Below are 18,455 nucleotides of genomic sequence, written 5' to 3' on the forward strand. Positions count from 1 at the left end.
GGCACACAGTAGGGGACTCAATCCATCGCAGTAGCTATGCTTTCCTTAGGATGGGGTCTTTCTGGGTCAGGGACAACTCTGGGGCGTCTGAGTTGGGCTCTGTTGTGTGAGGTCAGCATCCCAGTACCCTTTGGCCATCCCTGACCTATTATGGATTCTAGGACTACAGAAATGCTGGATGGGGTGTTAGGAGGGAGGAGGAGGAGAGAGACAGACTTGGAGGAGGCCAGGCGTCTGGACTGGGTGGGGTTGGGAGGATGGGCTGGAGGGCCCAAGCTGACACTGGCTGGCTCAGTCTCACCGGTTTGGGGAGCTGGCTGGCTGGGGGATGATGGAGAGACGCTGGCATTAGGGAGGGGTGGGAGGGACCGGTGGCTGCCTAGGAAAGGGCAGCTGACTAAGGCATATGGGACTAGCTGAAGGCCTGGATGTGAGGTGCCTAGGAAGGGACCAGCCTTCTTCTCCCAGGGGATATCCCCTAACATTATCCACACACACACTGAATTACCACCACACACTCAGAGACATACTCACAGATGCACACTCGAACATGCTGATCAGCACAAGCTGCAGTCGCAGTCCCTAAGACTCTGGAGCCCTTTCCTGGCTCTACTTTCCCATCTCAGGTACCTAACATAATAACACTGTTTTTTTTTTTGTTGTTGTTGTTTTTTTTTGTTTTGTTTTGTTTTGGTGGTGCTGGGGATTGAACCCATGACCTTGTGCATGCAAGGCAAGCACTCTACCAACTGAGCTATATCCCCAGCCCCACTGCCTGTCTTTCCACTGAAACATAATTCTGACGAGACAGAGTGTGTGATCTGCTTTGTCCAGGGTTGTTTGCCCAGCACCTGCAGCACCTACATAGTAAGTGCCTAATAAATGGGTATTGAATAAATAAATCCCTCAAAACACACACACACACACACACACACACACACACACTCATGCACATACACACTCAAATACCCTGTGTGGAGACACACTCAGTCATCCATGGGATTACCAAGGACATCCTCAGACATATGCACACCTGAGCCAGACCCCCACATCCATGCATGTACAAACCCAGAGGCCTTCACGCTCTGGCTACAGGCACTTTCAGACCTACGCCCAGCCATCCAGATTCCAAAGCTCCTGCTCACAGCAGCACGCAGCTGCACAGACACGCTGAAACACATCACACAGCCAGCTCCCTGCTCACTTTGGTGCCAGCCCTGGAGGGCAGTCCCTCCCAGAAGCAGGGGCGGGTCCTCACTAGACTCTGACAACACAGCAGCTTGGAAGGGGTGGGGTGGGCAGGGCCACCCTGCCACCTGGGAGTTGTCGGGAAATGCTCCCACAGCAGACCCACCTATAGCAGGGAGAAGAGAGGAAAAGGGAGGAGGGAGGTGACCAAGCCCTTCACCAAGACCCAGCCCTTGTTCCAGAGACAGAGACTCTGGCCTTCCCACACCCAAGTGGACTAAGACCTAGGGGAGGGGTTTGGGTGAGATAGTCCTCTTGGGAAGAGATGGTCACCTGGCCGATCTGAGGAGAGAGCGAGAGTATGGCAGCAAGAACTCAGCTTCCCAGGGCTGCCTCCACCCTCAGTAGCAATAGGCTTCTGCCACCCTGCCTTCTGGGAATCCAGCAATGTGGAGATCACCTAGCTGGCCTTGGCCTTTTGTCCTCCTGGAGGGGCCCCTACTGTCCTGCTGTGAAGTGGTGATGGGGGAGGGAAGTGACAGTGCTACTGAGTACCCCACACCTCTGGACTCCTGCTCCACAGAGCCAGTGCAGAGGGGTGTGGTCATCAAGCTATCTTCCTAAGGCTCCTCTGGGAGCTGAGCTGGGGCCTCTACCAGCTGAAGAATGATCAGAGGGCAGGGAAGGGCATGCTGGCTCTGACTCTAGGGAACCTCTGCTGTAAAAATTTAAGGTAAATGTCCTTGAGCCCCCTCCCCACATTGTCCTGTGCCCCAGTAGTGATGCCTCACTAGGAAAGCACATCCCTTCTTGGACAGCTGAGATCATCTTCCCACGGATTCAGGGAAGCCTGTGTCCTCGCGCCCCCTGGTGGCAGATCTAAGATCATGTGCTGCTCATGGCCTGCCACTCACAGAGCCCTGCTGTGCAGAGGACCAGCCAGGGCCACACTGTACCCATCATGTGGATGAGGGGAGATGGGCACACATCGAAGAGAGCTCACAACTCAGCCCCGGGGAGACTGGACCCCCAGGTACTGCGATTCGTTTAACAACAAAACGTTTATTAAGCACCAGCTGTCATGTCACAGAATTCCCAGGACTCTTGGTCCAGTGCTCTTCACAACCCCACTGTCCCTCTGCACCTCTGGCTGACACTCCAGTCAGAGCCGGCACTTCTCCGGGAGACTGTCCAGGTTGGGGGAGCAGTGGGGAGGAAGAGGGACCTCTGCTGGCCCCCCTGCCCACCTGCAGCACCAGCACCATCTGTGGTCCATAGACAGAAAAGGCCGGATGGAGTCTGCGGACCGTCGCTCACAGGTGGGGCAGGATGGGGGCCCAGTCAGCTGTGTCCACTTTAAGTTTTTAATAAATAGTTCTTGCTGCTGTCCAGGCTCCCCAAACTCTTGAGGGGTGCGGGGTGACCCCCTTCTCATGCCAGTTCAGGCTCTGGCTCTGAAAAGGAAGAGAAAAATTGGGGTTAGCCCTGCCCACCTCCAGCAGGTGCCAGGTACCATCCTGGCAGGAGGTGAGGCAGGCAGGACTGAGCTACCCCAGGAACAGGTCTCAGCTTGTCCCCGCTCTAGGACAGGGGTTGCCAATAGGCTGGAAGCCCCTGAGGGAGGTGTATCCTGGTACCCACACATTCCATTGGCTCCGTAATGCAGTGGGTAGGTACATGTGCCCTCCATCTTCACCCTAAACTGTATCCCCACCCTGTATTTCCAAACTGTATCCCCACCCTCTCCACTAGGACCCAGCACTGACCAGCCTCAGCCTCATCACCCTTGGCATCTGGCTCCTGCCACCAGTCAGCATAGAGGCCCTCCTCGTAGTCACCTTCCCCCTCAAACTCAGCATCAGATGGGGGTTCCTTGGGTTCCGGGGTCACTTCTGTCTCCTCCAATTCCATCTAGAGAAACCCAGGGTTAGGAGAGGAGCTGGTTCGCAGCAGGCCCAATCCCAGATGGAATCCCTGTCTCTGGGAACCTCCCTCCCCATCTCTCCATGAACCTCCGTCCCCCAGTGTCAAGATCTAACACAAGAGGCTGGGGCTGAGACTCAGCGGTAGAGCGCTTGCCTAGCATGTGTGAGGCCTGGGTTCCATCCTCAGCATCACATAAAAATAAATAAAATAAAGGTATTGTGTCCAACTACAACTAAAAAATAAATATTTTTTTTTAAAAAAAAGACCTAACACAAGAAGGATGTAAGGGTCCTTCCATGTGGAGTCCAATTCCCAATCTGCCCTTCCTTGAGCATATGCAAGGGGCCCCACCCACAGAGAATCACTGTCCGTCAGCATCCCCCTCATCTCAACTCCTCTTTTAACCAGAACCACCCTGGCAAGTCTGTTGCAGTCCTCACAGAGTGTTTGCTTGTGCTGTTGTCCTGACAGGAACACCTTTGCTCTCCTGGCCTGGGTAGCTGCTCTAAAACCAGACGTCAGCTCCAGGGTGAAGCTCTGGTTGATGACCCTGACTGGACTGGGAGCCTCCTCTGGTGCCCCATGCAGACCTCTCCAACAGCAGTTTGTGCTCCCCCAAGAGATCACATGGAGAAGGGATTGTGCCTTTCATCAACTTACCCCAGCCCCAAGCCTCGTGTCTAGCAAACAGCAGGTCACAAGTGATCCAAGTGGCTACCATTCATGAGCACTTACTATGTGCAGGCTCTGTATTAAGAGTTTTACAGACTTGATCTCATTTAATTTCACAACAAAATGTAAAGGGTATTGTTCTCCCCATTCAATGGATGAAGAAACAGAAGTATGAAGGTTACCTAAGACCTGCTGGAGGCCACCCAACCAGGAAGCAGTGGAACCAGGTCTGACTAGCACCTAAGCTGGGGCTGACAGTGTAGACCATGCCCTGAACCCACTGCAGGCACGTATACGAAGGAGAGATGAATAAACTAGCACTAGAGCAAGACCTCAGAGAAGGTCAGGCTGCCAGACCGTCATTCTGAATCAATGTAATGCACGGTGGCTCCTCCTTCCTGTCATCCAGCATTCACTGGTCATTCAGACTCAGTTGCTGAGCACCAGCCCTGGGCCAGGCACAGTGGCAGAGTCAGGAATAATAATCTGGTCCCCTGTCCTGGAGCACAGTCCTCAGCAGACTGGCTGGAGGAGGGGGCCAGGGAGGAGATGAACCAGGGCTGTAAATAACTCCAGGTCCAGGCCATGTGGCCAGGAAGGTCACAGTAGGTAGTGCAAGCTCAGAAGAGAGCCAGGACATGCAGCAAAGGCTTCCAGGCCTGGGATAGGTGTAGAAGGGACAATGGGAACATAGAGGTGGAGAGAAAAAAGAGTACAGAGAAGAGACAAGCTAATTTCTCCTGCTTCATGACATCGGGGACTGAGCTTTCACATACAGTGGCTTCAGGAAAAGGCCCAGGGTGTCCCTGTCACAGCCCAGCCTGGAGGGGAGGAGCCACTCACCTCGTCATCTGACTGCAGGTACATGCGTGTGAACTCCAGCAGCTCCCGCAGCTCAGCCGTCTGGTTGTGGTATAGTGTGGCCTCCTGGGAAAAGGAAGGGGCAAAGGGGGACTTGGATGGCATGGAGACAGGCCTCCCAGGATCTGGGCCCACTGGCCTTTTTCTAGCTCAAGGATCAGGGGACATATCCTGATCAAATAATTGTAGCTATTTGGAGTGCCCGGTTGAGAAAGATTCTGAGGCTCCCAGAGGAAGCATGCCTAAAGCCATGAGCAGTGTCTGCCACTGGCGAAGAAAGCAGGAGTGGCACCACATGCCCCAGGTTTGCAGGGGAGGCAGCAGATTCAGAAAGGGTCAGTGATATTCCAAGGACCACCCAGCCACAGGTGGCTTTGAACCCCAGACCCTAACCATGGCCCATATTCACTCTTTCCCCTCCCTGTCCTCAGTCTTCCAAGGAAGCCAGGGTGGGTGTTCCAACACACTGCAAAACTGCATGTGCGGCGGTAAGTGCTTCAGGAAAGCGGTGCCCACCTCCCGGGGCTGGAAGTCCTCCTCTTCCAGGCCCCAGCGTGCCCGGTGGAAGCGGTAATACACCAGGTTCTGCTGCATGACACTGTCCTTGGGGTCGAAGAGCATGTAGCTGGCGGCGCTGCGGGCAGCCTGGCGCACGTCGTTCACTGCAGGCAGAACAGTAAGGAGTGGCCCCAGAGGAACAGTCCACCTAGGCCACCCACTCCCTCTCCCAATTCAGCCCCTGCTCCCTAGCTGCCCCCCACAGTGCCTGTTGGGCTCCTCACCCCACCTAATAATAATGCAAACTAACATGTATTTCCTGGGTGCCAGGTCCCACGTGACTCATTTAAGCCTCATTCCCATTTTACACACAAGAAATCTGAGGCACAGAGGGGCTGAATACGGTTTTACAACCAGAGAATGATGACACTGGGAGCTAGAGGCCCTCAACCTTTCTGCTGTCTGCCCACAGGAAAGGTCTCCAGGCACCTTGGTCCTGAGCCCCCTCTGTTCTGCCCCGTCTCTGAAGCTTGGCATCTCCATGTTGCAGGAACCCAGGGCTGTCCATATAGCCCCAGGTGATGGCGGGATTTCTCTCCAGAGAGAAGAGCCACTAAGTCCTGGTACTGCTTTTTATTAGTTGTAGATCTAATAGCCCCATGCCCTCTGTGAGCCTCCATTTCTTCATCTGAAAAGTGGGTTCAGTAATGCCAACTGCACGGGATTGGTGAGAGGATCAAGTGCAATGAGGGCTTTACCAAGTGCCCAGTGCTTAGTATTGTTTGGCTACCTACTCAAGACCCTAAGGGCTCTCTAATTGTCCCCCATAGCTGCCTTCTATTCCCACTCAAAACCTCACCCACCCTAGACCCTCAGGTTCTTTCCCCAACTCTCTCTCCTTTCCTCCTTATCATCCAGGTTCTCTCTCTCTCTCTCTCTCTCTCTCTCTCTCTCTCTCTCTCTCTTTGGTACCAGAGATTGAACTCTGGGGCACTCGACTGCTGAGCCACATCCCCAGCCCTATTTTGTATTTTATTTAGAGACAGGGTCTCAATGAGTTGCTTAGTGCCTTGCTTTTGCTGAGGTTGGCTTTGAACTCACCATCCTCCTGCCTCAGCTTCCCGAGCTGCTGGAATTGCAGGTGTGCGACACCTCACCCGGCTCCTCAACCAGGTTTTCAATCTGCTGGGTAGCTCCCCATGACTCCAGGAGGACACCCCTTACTCCCCTGCCCAGCCCACCCAGCAGGCTCACATTTGTAGTAGGCAAACTGCAGGTAGTGATACATGGTGGCCACGAACTTTTCCACGAAGTAGCCACCCACGTTGGGAGTCAAATTGGTTTCACAATCCACCTTGCACTGCAAGGACTCTGCAAAGAGATCTGAGGGTGGAGGCAGCAGTGAGGAACTAGGGTAAGCAGCTACATCCCACTGGTGGGGAAGACTCCAGACCCCAGCTCTGCCTATTGAGCCTGTTTCTCTCTCCAAAGAATGCCCTGTTGCTGCAATCACATGAAATAATGAACTGGTGAAATGCCTGGCATACAGCAGGAGTCCAGACTGGGGACTACTTACTACTCTCACCTCAAATCCCACCCCAAGCCAGAGGGAGTTCTGGGAGAATGGCAGGTGAGGTTGGAGACAGGACTAAAGCCCACACACAGAAGCTAACAACAATCTTATCCTCCTGTTTGGGGGAACTCAGGGTTAGGGATCCAGAGACTAGGTGTGATTTCTCACCCCAATTGCTTTCTGCACACACCTGCTGGGCATCTACCGGGCATCTTCCAGTCTGCATTGCCCTCTCCTTGGAAGGTCTGTGTACCCAACCTTCCCAGACCCTTCTGGGATGTCACTGCCTCTCTGTACCCATGCCTAGCACCTTGGACACTCCTGGGTAAGCCCTCTGCACCCAGCATCTCTCTCAGCAGATTGAAGGCTTCTGAGGGCTGAGCAAATGTCTTATTTCGGTTCAGCCCATGAGCCTTTTCTTTACTTTTTTCCTTCTTTTTTTCTACCACAAAGCTACATTCCCTACCCCCCAGCTGGGTGTTTAATCACTGAGCCACATCCCCAGCCCTTTTTATTTTTTATTTGACAGGGTTGTCCTAAATTGCTTAGAGCCTTGCCAAGTTGCTGAGGCTGGTCTCCAACTTACAATCTTTCTGCCTAGGCCTCCTAGCAATGGCATTACAGGTGTGTGGCCATCACATCCAGCTACCCTGAGCACTTTAATAGCCGCTCCAAAAATGTGCATCTAATGCGCATTGGTGTTAAGGGATCTTAGGCTTCTGGAAAGCAGCGCATGTGGTGCCAGGGATGCCCAAAGCCATCTGGGTGGGGGATACCTGCTATGGCTGGGTAGAAGTCCTTGAAGTCCACCTGCTCCTGGGCTCCCTCACAGCCAGCCAGACACCGGGCAAAGATGGCCAGGTATTCGGCCAAGGCCCGCTCCATGTCCTCGGTGCTGCTGCGGAAGTCCCCGCTGTTGTAGAGCTTCACAGCCCTGAGGAACACCGCCTGGGGGGAGAGTGCCAGGGGGAGTCAGGGGAACCCGACATCTCCCTTCCTTTCTCTACATGCTCTACCAGTGGTGCGAGGGTGCAGCGAGGAGGAGCGTCAATCCTCCCGCTGCCCCTCCAGCCCACCTCGTAGGGCTGGGCCTCTAGGTCCGTAAGGGACTCATCGGCGACGTCCAGCATCCCCCGGTAGTAGCTGAGATACTTGGCGGTCAGCTCGTGCTTCGGGTTCCTCTGGAGGAAGGTGTAGGCCGCGGCGACGGCCTTCTCCAGCCGGTTAGCCTGGTGGGGGCGTGAAGAACAGCGGGTGAGTGGGGCCCGAGCCCGCAGCCCAGGGAGAGGCCAGGCTCCTGCGAGCAGCCAAGAAACTCGACGCCGAATCGGGGACGCTCCCTTGGGCGGGCTGGGCGGATGCCCACCTTGAAGAGCGCATAATGCAGATACTGGTAGGGCAGGCGGCTCTGGAAGTCGCGCAGCAGCTGGCGAGGCGGGTAGGGCACCTGGAAGGCGGGCAGCGTCCGCTTGCAGCGCCGCAGACAGGCGGCCCGTTCCAGGACGTGACCGAAGAGCCGCAGCTCGCGCGCCCAGTCTTCGCCGCCGCCGTCGGGGCCCGACGCGGGCCAGGGCTGCGAGGCGGCAGGCGACGCCGGACCGCTGCAGTTGGCGTGGCAGAAGGCCTCGCTGTCGCGCAGCAGCCGGTGAAGCCGCAGCGCCGCCTCCAGGTAGCGCGCACTCTCGCGCCAGCTCTCGCCCTCGTACTGCTCCAGAGCGTGGCCGTAGGCCGCGGCCAGCGGCATCAGGTCCTCCGGCGGGAAGCCCCGGAAGCTGTACTTCTCGTACTGAGCCCCGGCGCTGCCCAGCAGCAGCCACAGCAGCGCCCTCGCCGCCCAAGCCATGCCCCCGCCGCGCCCGGGCTCCCCGAGCAGAGAGCGCCTGGCCCCGCGGACAGCTGGATGGGCCAGGACCCCGCCGCGTGCCTGCTGGGTCTTAGCGCCCCGCATCCACAGGAGGAAGGCGGGGAAGGGCGGGGTCGCGGCCCCCTTCTTTTTCGGAGGGTCCAATAGTGTCCCGAGTGCGCTACGTTGGCCCGACCTCCTGCCCATGGGGGTCTTCCCTTGGCAGATGGGGTGCTGATGGGTAGGCGTGCGCTTCGCGCTGGAGATAGGAGCTCAAAAAGCCCCTCTCCTCCCTCCCACAACGCCCCCACCTTAAGATCTAGAAGCGGAGGGAGGTGCCACCTATACCCCCTACTGTGCCCAGGTTCAGTGCAAGCCCAGGAACCCGGTTTTCCCTTCCAGGGCCCCTTCTGCACCCTCCGAGTGTTCTCATCCCCTCACCCCCTCCCGGGTAGGGAGTCACACACCCGCTTTACCCTTCGCACCTTCCACGGCTACCACCGCACACTCGATCGAGCTCCATCCCATGCGACAAAATTCTTACAGTCTAACTTTTTTAGGACAAAACTGCTTTTCAGAGTAGCCTCTCTTGGAGTGGGGGAAACACTGAAATGCCCCCCAGAATCCGGCCCTCTCCACCCACCCAGAGGGCCCTTAATTTGAGGGTGTCAGCGAAAGAAGCGAAGGATTTCTCGGCCCGGCTTTAGGACCCAGGAGCTCTGGAAAAAAGTCTGAACTTTTCTTTTTCTTCTACTTTTTTTTTTTTTTTTTTTTTTTTTTAGGCCACTCAGACTTCTCATCTTTTCCCGAACCTCCTTCCCGGCCAGGCCAGAGTCTCAGCTCCGAGTGGAGATGGGAGGAGGAGGATCCGGAGTTCCTGTGGCAGATTCCTGGGACTCTAAACTCCCAGCTTTGCCCCCTCCTCCTATCCCACGGCCATCGCCACCCCGCCCGGCCAGCTCAGTCTCCCCAGCCCCCATTCCACGTGGACCAGCCAGGGCGGGGGTGGGGAAGGACGGAAGAGGGGGAGCCAGCCCTCCGAGGGGGTGGAAGGAGGTTGGCGGCTGCAGTTCCTTCGTTCCCTCATTCGCCCTCACTGCCCGCTGGCCTTGCTCGAGCACCATGTTCCCTGCGGAATCCCCCAGCCACACCTTCCGCCGGCTCTCCCTGCTGCAATCGCTGCTGCTGCTGCAGGCCTTGGGGAGGGGGCTGGGCCGCGCCAGCCCGGCCGGGGGCCCCCTGGAAGATGTGGTCATCGAGAGGTACCACGTTCCCAGGTCCTGTCCCCGGGAGGTGCAGATGGGGGATTTTGTACGTTACCACTACAATGGCACTTTCGAGGACGGCAAGAAGTTTGACTCGAGGTAAAGGGGTGGGTGTCCCAGGTTCATCATGCCTTTCCAGAACCCCGGCTCCTGGGACCTGGGGTTTCCTTCCTTACCCTTCCAAGCTCGCAATCTGGGCCTTCACTTCATGATCCCCTAAGCCCAAACAGCGGGGGTGGGGGCGGGGGTCCCAGATATCCATCTCCTCAAAAACAAGCCCTGCCTCAAATTCTAAGCCTTCACCTTTACACCAGTTCTTTTCACCCAAGTTCTCCATGTCCCCCAAAGTATTTGATGATCAAGGTGAAGGGCTCCATTTACCTGCCGTTGATGAGGGGGTGCTCTGGTGCAATGTCTGGGGAAGGGAATGGCTGGAGGAGTATGTGAACCCTCCTGTGGTCTCTCAGAAGAGGATCCCCCCTGTCTTTCCTCCTACCCAGGCCCCTATCTTGTTCCACACCCAGTTTTCTTTGCTTTTGTGGTTAGAGAAGAGGCAGTAAACCTTTTTATTTGGAGGATGGAGGTCTTCAACAGCTGGGGTGGGGATAAAGCCAGGTGGGCATTAAAATAAAGCAGTAGGATGGTTCTGGGAGGAGGGCATAGCTAGGTGCCATGGTCTGTTCTGTCCACGTGTCACACAGTCAGACATGCTACCCTGGGCATCTTGGAGGGTTTTCATGTCTCTCTGGACATCCTGGAACCTGAACCCCCACCTCCTCCATTTTGCCTCTACCAGGCCAGTGCTATCACCCCTCTTGCCAGTCTTAGGGCTTGAACACAGACTTCTGGTATGACCCAGGCTTTCCCAAAGTCCACTTTGGGTGGGGGAGGGGGCGTTAGGGCAGGCTGTGTGCCAGCCTCCAGGGTAAACCTTAGGTCCCATCACACACAATGCCCCACACCACAAAGAAGTCACCCCTTTTCCAAAACATACACTAGGCCACGAAGTATTAGTGACCTTGATCTTGGAGGCAGACAGTATATTGGGCAAAAACTTAAGACCCTAGTTTAAATATAGGCCACAGTGTTGGATAAGGAATTTTGTCTTTTAAAGCTTCAGTTCTGAATGTACATAAGAATAGTGTCTCCTTCCTAAGGCTAATGATCAGACCAGATGGTGACAGTGGACTTCTCATAGTACCTATAGTCCTTATGACTTCAATATACTTTAGCAGCCAGGTACCATGGTGCCCACCTGTAATCCTAGCAATTTGGGAGGCTAAGGCAGGAAGATCTCAAGTTCAAGACTACTCTCAGCAACTTAGCAAGACTCTCAGCAACTTATGAAAGACCCTGTGTCATATAAAAAAACAAAAAGAACTAGGGATGTGGCACAGTGGTAAAACACCCCGGGTTCAATCTCCAGTACCAAAAAAAAAAAAAAAAAAACAACCACACCATACATATTAGTCTTAACTCTGTGGGAAACCACACGCCCTGAAGCTGTTTAACTTGTAGAAATTTTGTGCAGAGCTTGAACTTTCATTTCAGCATTGTGAAGGAAACAGACCAGAGTAAAACCTGCTCAGAGGGCAAAGCCAGGTGTAGGCACAGCACTGAGCCCTGGACAGCTAGGAGTTGGGGAGGGACTGGGAGTTGGGGGCTGCCCTCTCTGGTGAACTCTGGGAGCCTGGCTAGGGCCTAATTCATAAGTGTTGAGTTTAGAAACCTTTCTTTCTCTTTCTTTCTTTCTCCTCCTCCTCTCTTTCCTCCTCCTCTCTCTCTCCTCTTCCTTTTGTTTGAACTGGGAATTGAACCCAGGGGTGCTCTACCACTGAGCTCATCTCTAACACTATTTTTGTTTGTTTCTTTCTTTTTGGAGGCAGAGTCTCCCTAAATTCCCCAGGTTGGCCTTGAACTTTTGAGCCTCCCATCTCAGCATCCTGAATAGCTGGAATTACAAGGCTGAGGCAGGAGGATCACAAGTACAAGGCCAGGCTCAGCAATTTAGCAAGGCCCTAAGCAACTTAGTGAGACCTGTCTCAAAATAAAATATAAAAAAAGGCTGGGGATTTGGCTCAAAGCATCCCTGAATTTGATCCCAAATTACCCCCCCCACCAAAAGAAAGAAAGAAAAGTGAAAATAATAATGTCTGTCTCATAGAACAAGAATTCAATAAGATAGTGAATAAAAAGGGCCAAGCATTTAATCTAGCATATAGCAAGCGCTCAATAAATGCTCTGCCCTCCATACTGTGCTCACCACTCTGTTACTGTCAGCAAGCAGAAGCTGCAGGCAGGCCTGTAGTCTGCTCGCCACCCCGGGGAATAAAAGGCCCTGGCTTCCTCAGGTACTTCCCAGGCAGCAGCCTAGGAGGAAGACCTGAAGAGGCCATGTGTGAGGAGCATGTGTGCGTCCACCCTGTGTATGGGGAGGGGACATCATGCATGGGGTATGCACCTCTGCTCATGTATGGGACCATGTGCCCTCACCTGTGCACACCTGAGGTCACTGTCTCCTATCTGTCCCCTCCCTCCCCCCAGCTATGACCGCAGCACCTTGGTAGCCATCGTGGTGGGTGTGGGGCGCCTCATCACTGGCATGGACCGGGGCCTCATGGGCATGTGTGTCAACGAGCGGCGACGGCTCATCGTGCCTCCCCACCTGGGCTACGGCAGCATCGGTGTGGGTGAGGAAGCTGGGCACAGGCATGGGGAAGGGGAGGCCAAGAGGCAGAATCAGAGACCCCAGGGTCAGAAATCTGAAGTTCAGCTAGGGAGTGGCTTGGCCGAGGTCACACTGCACACAGTCTGAGTAGTGGTGGCTCTAATGACCAGAGTTTCCATCAATGCCTCTGGGATGACAGGAGAGGGAAACTGGGACCCTGGGCAGGAGATAGCTTGGCTGGGAAGGAGGGAATCTGCGGCCAGGAGAGGCACAGCTAGACCCTCAGACCTGCCCACCCAACCCACACCCCCCGGGCTACTGCAACTGGGCTCCTTCCGCTCTGCCCCACAGCGGGGCTAATCCCCCCAGACGCCACCCTGTACTTCGACGTGGTCCTGCTGGACGTGTGGAACAAGGCAGACACTGTCCAGGTGAGCATCTTGCTTCGCCCGCCTCACTGCCCCCGCATGGTGCAGGACACCGACTTTGTCCGCTACCACTACAATGGCACTCTGCTGGATGGCACCACCTTCGACACCAGGTAGGGGCCAGAAAGGGACCCTGAGGCATCAGAGACTATGGCCGGGGCGAAGGAGCCCAGGCCCATCCTCCTCTCACCTCCAGCAGCGCCACCTCTACCTAATTCTCCACAGCTACAGCAGGGGCGGTACTTATGACACCTATGTCGGCTCTGGTTGGCTGATCAAGGGCATGGACCAAGGGCTGCTGGGCATGTGTCCTGGTGAGAGAAGGAAGATCATCATCCCTCCATTCCTGGCCTATGGCGAGAAAGGCTACGGTAAGGGCAGAGAAGGGCTTGGGGGAATTCTCCAGAAGAAGGAAAACCAGGGCTCCACGTACAGTTGTTCAGGTTATGTACTACAGTACACCAGGGCATCCAGCCAAGGAGGAAAGTAGGGAAGAGATCTAGCCCTTGGTGATGGTTCTACTAAGAAGGCCTGCTTTATTCTGGTTCACAAAACCGGGGGGAAAACACAACTCGGGTCTCATAAAGAGAACAAGAAACAGCCATAGATGGAAGAGAAGGGGTCAGGAAAGCATGGCGCCCACTTAAGCCTTCCTGAGCCTCAGTTGGCTGCCGACTTGTATGGTTCAAGTCCTATCCCCTCCCCAGGGACTGTGATCCCCCCACAGGCCTCCCTGGTCTTCCATGTCCTACTGATCGATGTCCACAACCCAAAGGACACCGTCCAGCTAGAGACGCTGGAGCTACCCCCTGGCTGTGTCCGGAGAGCCAAGGCGGGGGACTTCATGCGGTACCACTACAACGGCTCCCTGATGGACGGCACCCTCTTTGATTCCAGGTCAGGGGGGATCTGAGGAGGGAGGTGGGGGCTGGGAGGTCCCCTGGAAGGGGTCAGGGGTCCCTTTGACTCCCTCCCTGCCCCTCCCTGCCTTCTATTGCAGCTACTCCCGCAACCACACCTACAATACCTATATCGGGCAGGGTTACATCATCCCGGGGATGGACCAGGGGCTGCAGGGCGTGTGCATAGGGGAGCGCCGGAGGATCACCGTCCCCCCACACCTCGCCTATGGGGAGAATGGGACTGGTAAGGTTATTCCTGAGGCACCCCCTCCACTGCTCCCAACTCTCCTCCCTAAGCCTCTGTTCCACCCCTCGTCACAGAAACGCATTTATTTAGGGCTGATCACCAGATTCCATCCACTTCCTCCAGACCGTCCCCACTGCCCCCTCTCATAAATGGAAAGCACAGCCAACTCCCAAGTTTGGGGTCAGAGGGTGGCTTTATGAAAGAACAGAGCCAGCAGAGCCCCAGGAAGCACAGAGGCCTGGATTGGAGACCCAGTTGTGCTGGAAGCCTCAGTATCCTCACCTGTGAAGTGGGCCTAATCATGTTGATTAGGGGGGTTAAGTTACAGGGAGTTTGCAAAGCCACAAGGGGAAAAGGGCTTTCCTCCCCTGTCCCTGCCCCTCCCCCCAACACCCAACAGCAACCTATAGGAAGCATCAGGATGGACCCCCACCGACTCCCCAGGGAGGGAGCCCCCATGGAGATGGCGAGCTGACCCCCTCCCTCATCTGGCCTCAGGAGACAAGATCCCTGGCTCTGCTGTGCTCATCTTCGACGTGCACGTAATCGACTTCCACAACCCTGCCGATCCAGTGGAAATCAAGACGCTGTCCCGGCCCCCTGAGAGCTGCAATGAGACCTCAAAGCTTGGGGACTTTATTCGCTACCACTACAACTGCTCTCTGCTGGATGGCACCAGGCTCTTCTCCTCGTGGGTCCCGGGCAGGGCCAGGGCTGGGGGGGGGGGGAGCGCGCAGGCGCGGGCAGTGCTGAGGCAGCACCCCTGACTCTGGCTCCTCCTTCTGGGTCATGGCGTCTCTTGCTTCCTTCAGTGAGCGTCAAGAGCCGAGGGCCATGAGATTGTTTTACTTTCTTTATTATCATTTTTGGTACTGGGGGTTGAACCCAGGGCCTTGTGCATGCTGGTAAGCTACTGAGGCCCACCCTCTGTGGAAGATGAGATTTGTTACTCCCCAGGGGAGGGCCGGTGAGGCTGGCAGGAGGGCAGGGGAAACTGAAGGGGGAGCCCTCTGGGCCATCCTAGGGCCTATGGGGACCCTGTACTGGGCTGTTGGGTGGGCACCAGGAGCCACTCTGGAATTGAGGGCTTGTCCTGGGCCCACTTTGGGGAAAGTGGAGTGCAAACTGGCAGGGGACAAGGACCGATGCTAACCTGGGAATCTACCTTCCCCTAGCCATGACTTTGGGGCCCCCCAGGAGGCCACCCTGGGGAACAACAAGGTGATCGAGGGTCTGGACACAGGCCTGCAGGGCATGTGTGTGGGAGAGAGGCGGCAGCTGGTTGTGCCTCCACACCTGGCACACGGAGAGAGCGGAGGTGAGGTGCTGAGGCCTGGGTCCTGTCTCTGGCCTCTGTGGCTGGTGGGAGGGTCAGGGACGCTTTCCTCCCATGCCCTGCTTTCCAGTTCCCAAGAAGGGAAACTGAGCCCGGCCTGGCCTCAACGGGACCTTTCTCCGCTCCCCTCTCCCCCCTCCAGCCCGGGGGGTTCCTGGCAGCGCTGTGTTGCTGTTTGAGGTGGAGCTAGTGTCCCGGGAGGACGGGCTGCCCACGGGCTACCTGTTTGTGTGGCACAAGGACCCTCCCGCCAGCCTGTTTGAAGATATGGACCTCAACAAAGATGGAGAGGTCCCCCCAGAGGAGGTGGGTCAGGAGCTCAGTCACACCCATGGTGCATCTAGTGCCGACCCAGTGCACACCTGCCCCTCCCCCAGGCACCTGCTGTCCCCGGCTGAGCCACTCACCTGTGCTTCCTTGCCTGTTGCCCCATCTGGCTGCCATGGACTGTCCCCCAGGCTGTACTCCAGCCCCTCTCCTCTCCTGGGCCTTAGTGAATTGGGGAGGGGACAGGGCAGCCTGGGAGGAAGGAGACAGCATTGGCTGTCCTCCCTGCCCAAGGCCATCCACAGCGCTCCATGACCTCACTCCCCGTCCTCCTGGGGCTCTCCCCTCCCCCAGTTCTCCTCCTTCATCAAGGCTCAAGTGAATGAAGGCAAAGGCCGCCTCATGCCTGGGCAGGACCCTGAGAAAACCATAGGCGACATGTTCCAGAATCAGGACCGCAACCAGGATGGCAAGATCACAGCTGAGGAACTCAAGCTGAAGTCGGATGAAGACCAGGAGCGGGTCCATGAGGAGCTCTGAAGGGCAGGGAGCCTGGGCCTGGCCTCAGACACCAAGGCCCCTGCGGGGGGACAGTGGCAGAGGGACTGGCCTGCCCACAGTCCCCTCCTTCGACTGGGATAACTCTGGGAGCCACTGAAGGGGTGTGGGACGAGCCCACTCTGCTCTCCACCGACCCCAGGTTAAAATCCACAGTTCAGACCTTCATACCATTTTTCTCTTCCAGCCCCAACCCGCCTCCTTAAGACTTTGGGTTACAAAGCCAGTTTGGGGACAGAGGCTGGCTAGGCCCTTGCTGGCCCCCATCCACATCTCCTGTTGCAGTGCTGGACTCTTAGCAAGGCTGAGCTCCTCAGACTTGCCCTTGATTTTCTTCCCCTCACCATCCCACCCCCATTCCTTTGTTGTGGCAGCTCCCCAGGAGCATGGGTCAGCTGGGGGCCTCTGCAGCCTCCTCCATTCTGACTGCTCCTCAGGGCAGCCCTGCCATCTGCTCCTCTCTCTTCTCCAAGGAGCCAGGGGCCAGGGCCGGGCTTTGTGCAGCCTTTCATTCCCAAGGGTGGCTCCTTTCTCAAAGAAACTGAAGAAAAGGCAGGTTGTGCAGGGAAACCTGCTTAAAGGGTCTTTAGGGCTATGGAAGTCTTTGTGTCTGGTGCTAATTCGGGACTGAAGGGTGGGAGGGAGTGGGCACAGCTCTGCACATTCAAAAGTCCAACCTGGCGCCTTGATCCCTTTTTCCTTTGTGTCAAATAAAAGGTAAAACTATGCCTTAGGAGATGGTCTTTTGGTGTCCTGTGGGGAGAAGACTTTTGACCCAAAGATGGGGCAGAAAGAAGAATCAAACCCGGCTATTGCCTCAGTCTTGCTGGCTCCAGACAGCGCCCCTATGCAGGGTTCCCCACTCCCAGAGGGTTCCCTCCCGCCCCAGGCCTAACTGGGGGGCCTCGCCATGGAAAGGGAGCCCCCGGCCACTGAGGGTGGATGTTCAGAGAGGAGAGGGGCCTGCAGGGGAGGCATGGAGAGATGATCTGTCACCTCATTGTCCCAGTTGAGTGGAAAAGACAGTCCCTGATCTCAAATAACCAGCAGAGCTTGAGGACTCAACTGAACCACACGGACTGGGTTACTTTTCTGCATAATTTCCCATACTGCGATATTCCCACCGCTCCCTGGTTCTGGCCAATGGCCATTACCACCTGCCCATCCTCCTCCCTCTTGCCAGAGGAAAGGGAATTGAGTTCAGATCTCCACAGGGTCTTGGAGAGAGTTGCTTCAGCTGCCAGCCAGGCCATCTGCCCTCACTCACCTGCCTGGATTCTGCCTGCTGTGACGGAGATGACCCAAGCCTTCTGAGAACAGGGTGGGGCTTGCGAGAAAAAATTGACAGGACCAGAGTCACCTGCCACAGTGCCCCCACAGGCACCAACCTCTTGCCAAGTGCTATAGTTCTAGAATGTCCCCCACAAAATACCAATGTGTTAAAGGTTTGGTGCCCAGCCCTTAGTGCCTCTAGGAGGTGGTGGAGCCTGTGGGAGGTGCTAGGTCATTGGAAGTGTGCCTTTGAAGGAGACCTTGGGACATGGTCTTTCGTATACCACCATTCACATGAGGTGAATGGGCCTTCTTTATATGCATTCCCTCCATGATGTGCTGTGCCACCACAGACCCAAAGCAATGGGGCCAATTGGTCATAGACTGAAACCTCCAAAACTATGAGCCAAAATAAACCATTTGTCTTTTTAAGTTGATTTTCTCAGGTATTTTTTTATAGTGAGGGAGAGCTGACATACCCAGAATCTTTTTTTAATTTGGTACTGAAGATTGAACTCAGGGTTGCTTTACTATTGAGCTACATGTCCAGCTCTATTATTATTACTATTATTACTATTATTGGGAATTGAACCCATGGGTGCTTTACCACTGAGTTATATTCCCAGTCATTTTTTTCTTTTTCTTTTCTTTTTTTTTTTTTTTTTTTTTTGGATTTTAAAGTCATTTTATTAACCCAACTGTACTAAAGACCCCACAACCACATCTCTGCCACTCCACTTTCTTCCAAAAAGTAGTGGTGAGGAGTGGTGAAGTCTACACTCCCCAGCAGTGGTTTACAGGTGTGGAGAGGGAGTTGGTACAAAAGTAGCAACAGGGGAGAAGCAAACAGAACCACAAACACAACACAAAGTTGGAGGGTGCCACCTCCACTGTTTTGGTGTGGGTAACACTAGCTTAGTGAAGCCCCGAGGCCCACCCTCTTCCTCATAG

The 18,455-nt window shown here is 55.5% G+C and overlaps 2 protein-coding genes across 3 annotated transcripts; one reads left to right on the plus strand and one right to left on the minus strand.

Moving 5' to 3' along the window:
* Positions 1-2,239: 2,239 nt before the first annotated feature.
* P3H4 (prolyl 3-hydroxylase family member 4 (inactive)) lies at positions 2,240-9,813 on the minus strand. Of its 2 annotated transcripts, XM_081272331.1 has the most exons (8): positions 8,085-9,813; positions 7,795-7,947; positions 7,495-7,666; positions 6,400-6,528; positions 5,164-5,309; positions 4,630-4,713; positions 2,955-3,099; positions 2,240-2,642 (listed from the first exon to the last, which is right to left on the minus strand). In XM_081272331.1, exons 1-8 carry the CDS (start codon positions 8,766-8,768, stop codon positions 2,620-2,622), a joined length of 1,536 nt encoding a protein of 511 aa, XP_081128457.1. In that variant the 5' UTR covers positions 8,769-9,813; the 3' UTR covers positions 2,240-2,619. The 2 variants fall into 2 exon arrangements, with proteins under 2 accessions (XP_081128457.1, XP_081128458.1); XM_081272332.1 differs by lacking the exon at positions 2,955-3,099.
* On the plus strand, positions 9,663-16,584 carry FKBP10 (FKBP prolyl isomerase 10). Its single transcript, XM_081272333.1, has 10 exons — positions 9,663-9,925; positions 12,371-12,516; positions 12,846-13,035; positions 13,148-13,293; positions 13,630-13,819; positions 13,923-14,068; positions 14,570-14,762; positions 15,247-15,389; positions 15,550-15,713; positions 16,029-16,584. The coding sequence occupies exons 1-10, from the start codon at positions 9,684-9,686 to the stop codon at positions 16,212-16,214; spliced, it is 1,746 nt and encodes a 581-aa protein (XP_081128459.1). The 5' UTR covers positions 9,663-9,683; the 3' UTR covers positions 16,215-16,584.
* Positions 16,585-18,455: the final 1,871 nt, after the last annotated feature.

Source organism: Spermophilus citellus, assembly GCF_964194105.1.
Source record: "Spermophilus citellus genome assembly, chromosome: 17".
NCBI classification, from domain to species: Eukaryota; Metazoa; Chordata; class Mammalia; order Rodentia; family Sciuridae; genus Spermophilus; species Spermophilus citellus.

Excerpts from the sequence above, each read along its gene's own strand:
- P3H4 (XM_081272331.1), bottom strand. The coding sequence starts at position 8,768 with ATGGGCAGGAGGTCGGGCCAACGTAGCGCACTCGGGACACTATTGGAC. Across the intron at positions 5,310-6,399 it reads GCAGTTTGCCTACTACAAAT|TGAACGACGTGCGCCAGGCT; the intron begins GTGAGCCTGCTG and ends TTCTGCCTGCAG. Across the intron at positions 4,714-5,163 it reads AGGACTTCCAGCCCCGGGAG|GAGGCCACACTATACCACAA; the intron begins GTGGGCACCGCT and ends TCCTTTTCCCAG.
- FKBP10 (XM_081272333.1), top strand. The coding sequence starts at position 9,684 with ATGTTCCCTGCGGAATCCCCCAGCCACACCTTCCGCCGGCTCTCCCTG. Across the intron at positions 9,926-12,370 it reads GGCAAGAAGTTTGACTCGAG|CTATGACCGCAGCACCTTGG; the intron begins GTAAAGGGGTGG and ends CCCTCCCCCCAG. Across the intron at positions 12,517-12,845 it reads CTACGGCAGCATCGGTGTGG|CGGGGCTAATCCCCCCAGAC; the intron begins GTGAGGAAGCTG and ends TCTGCCCCACAG.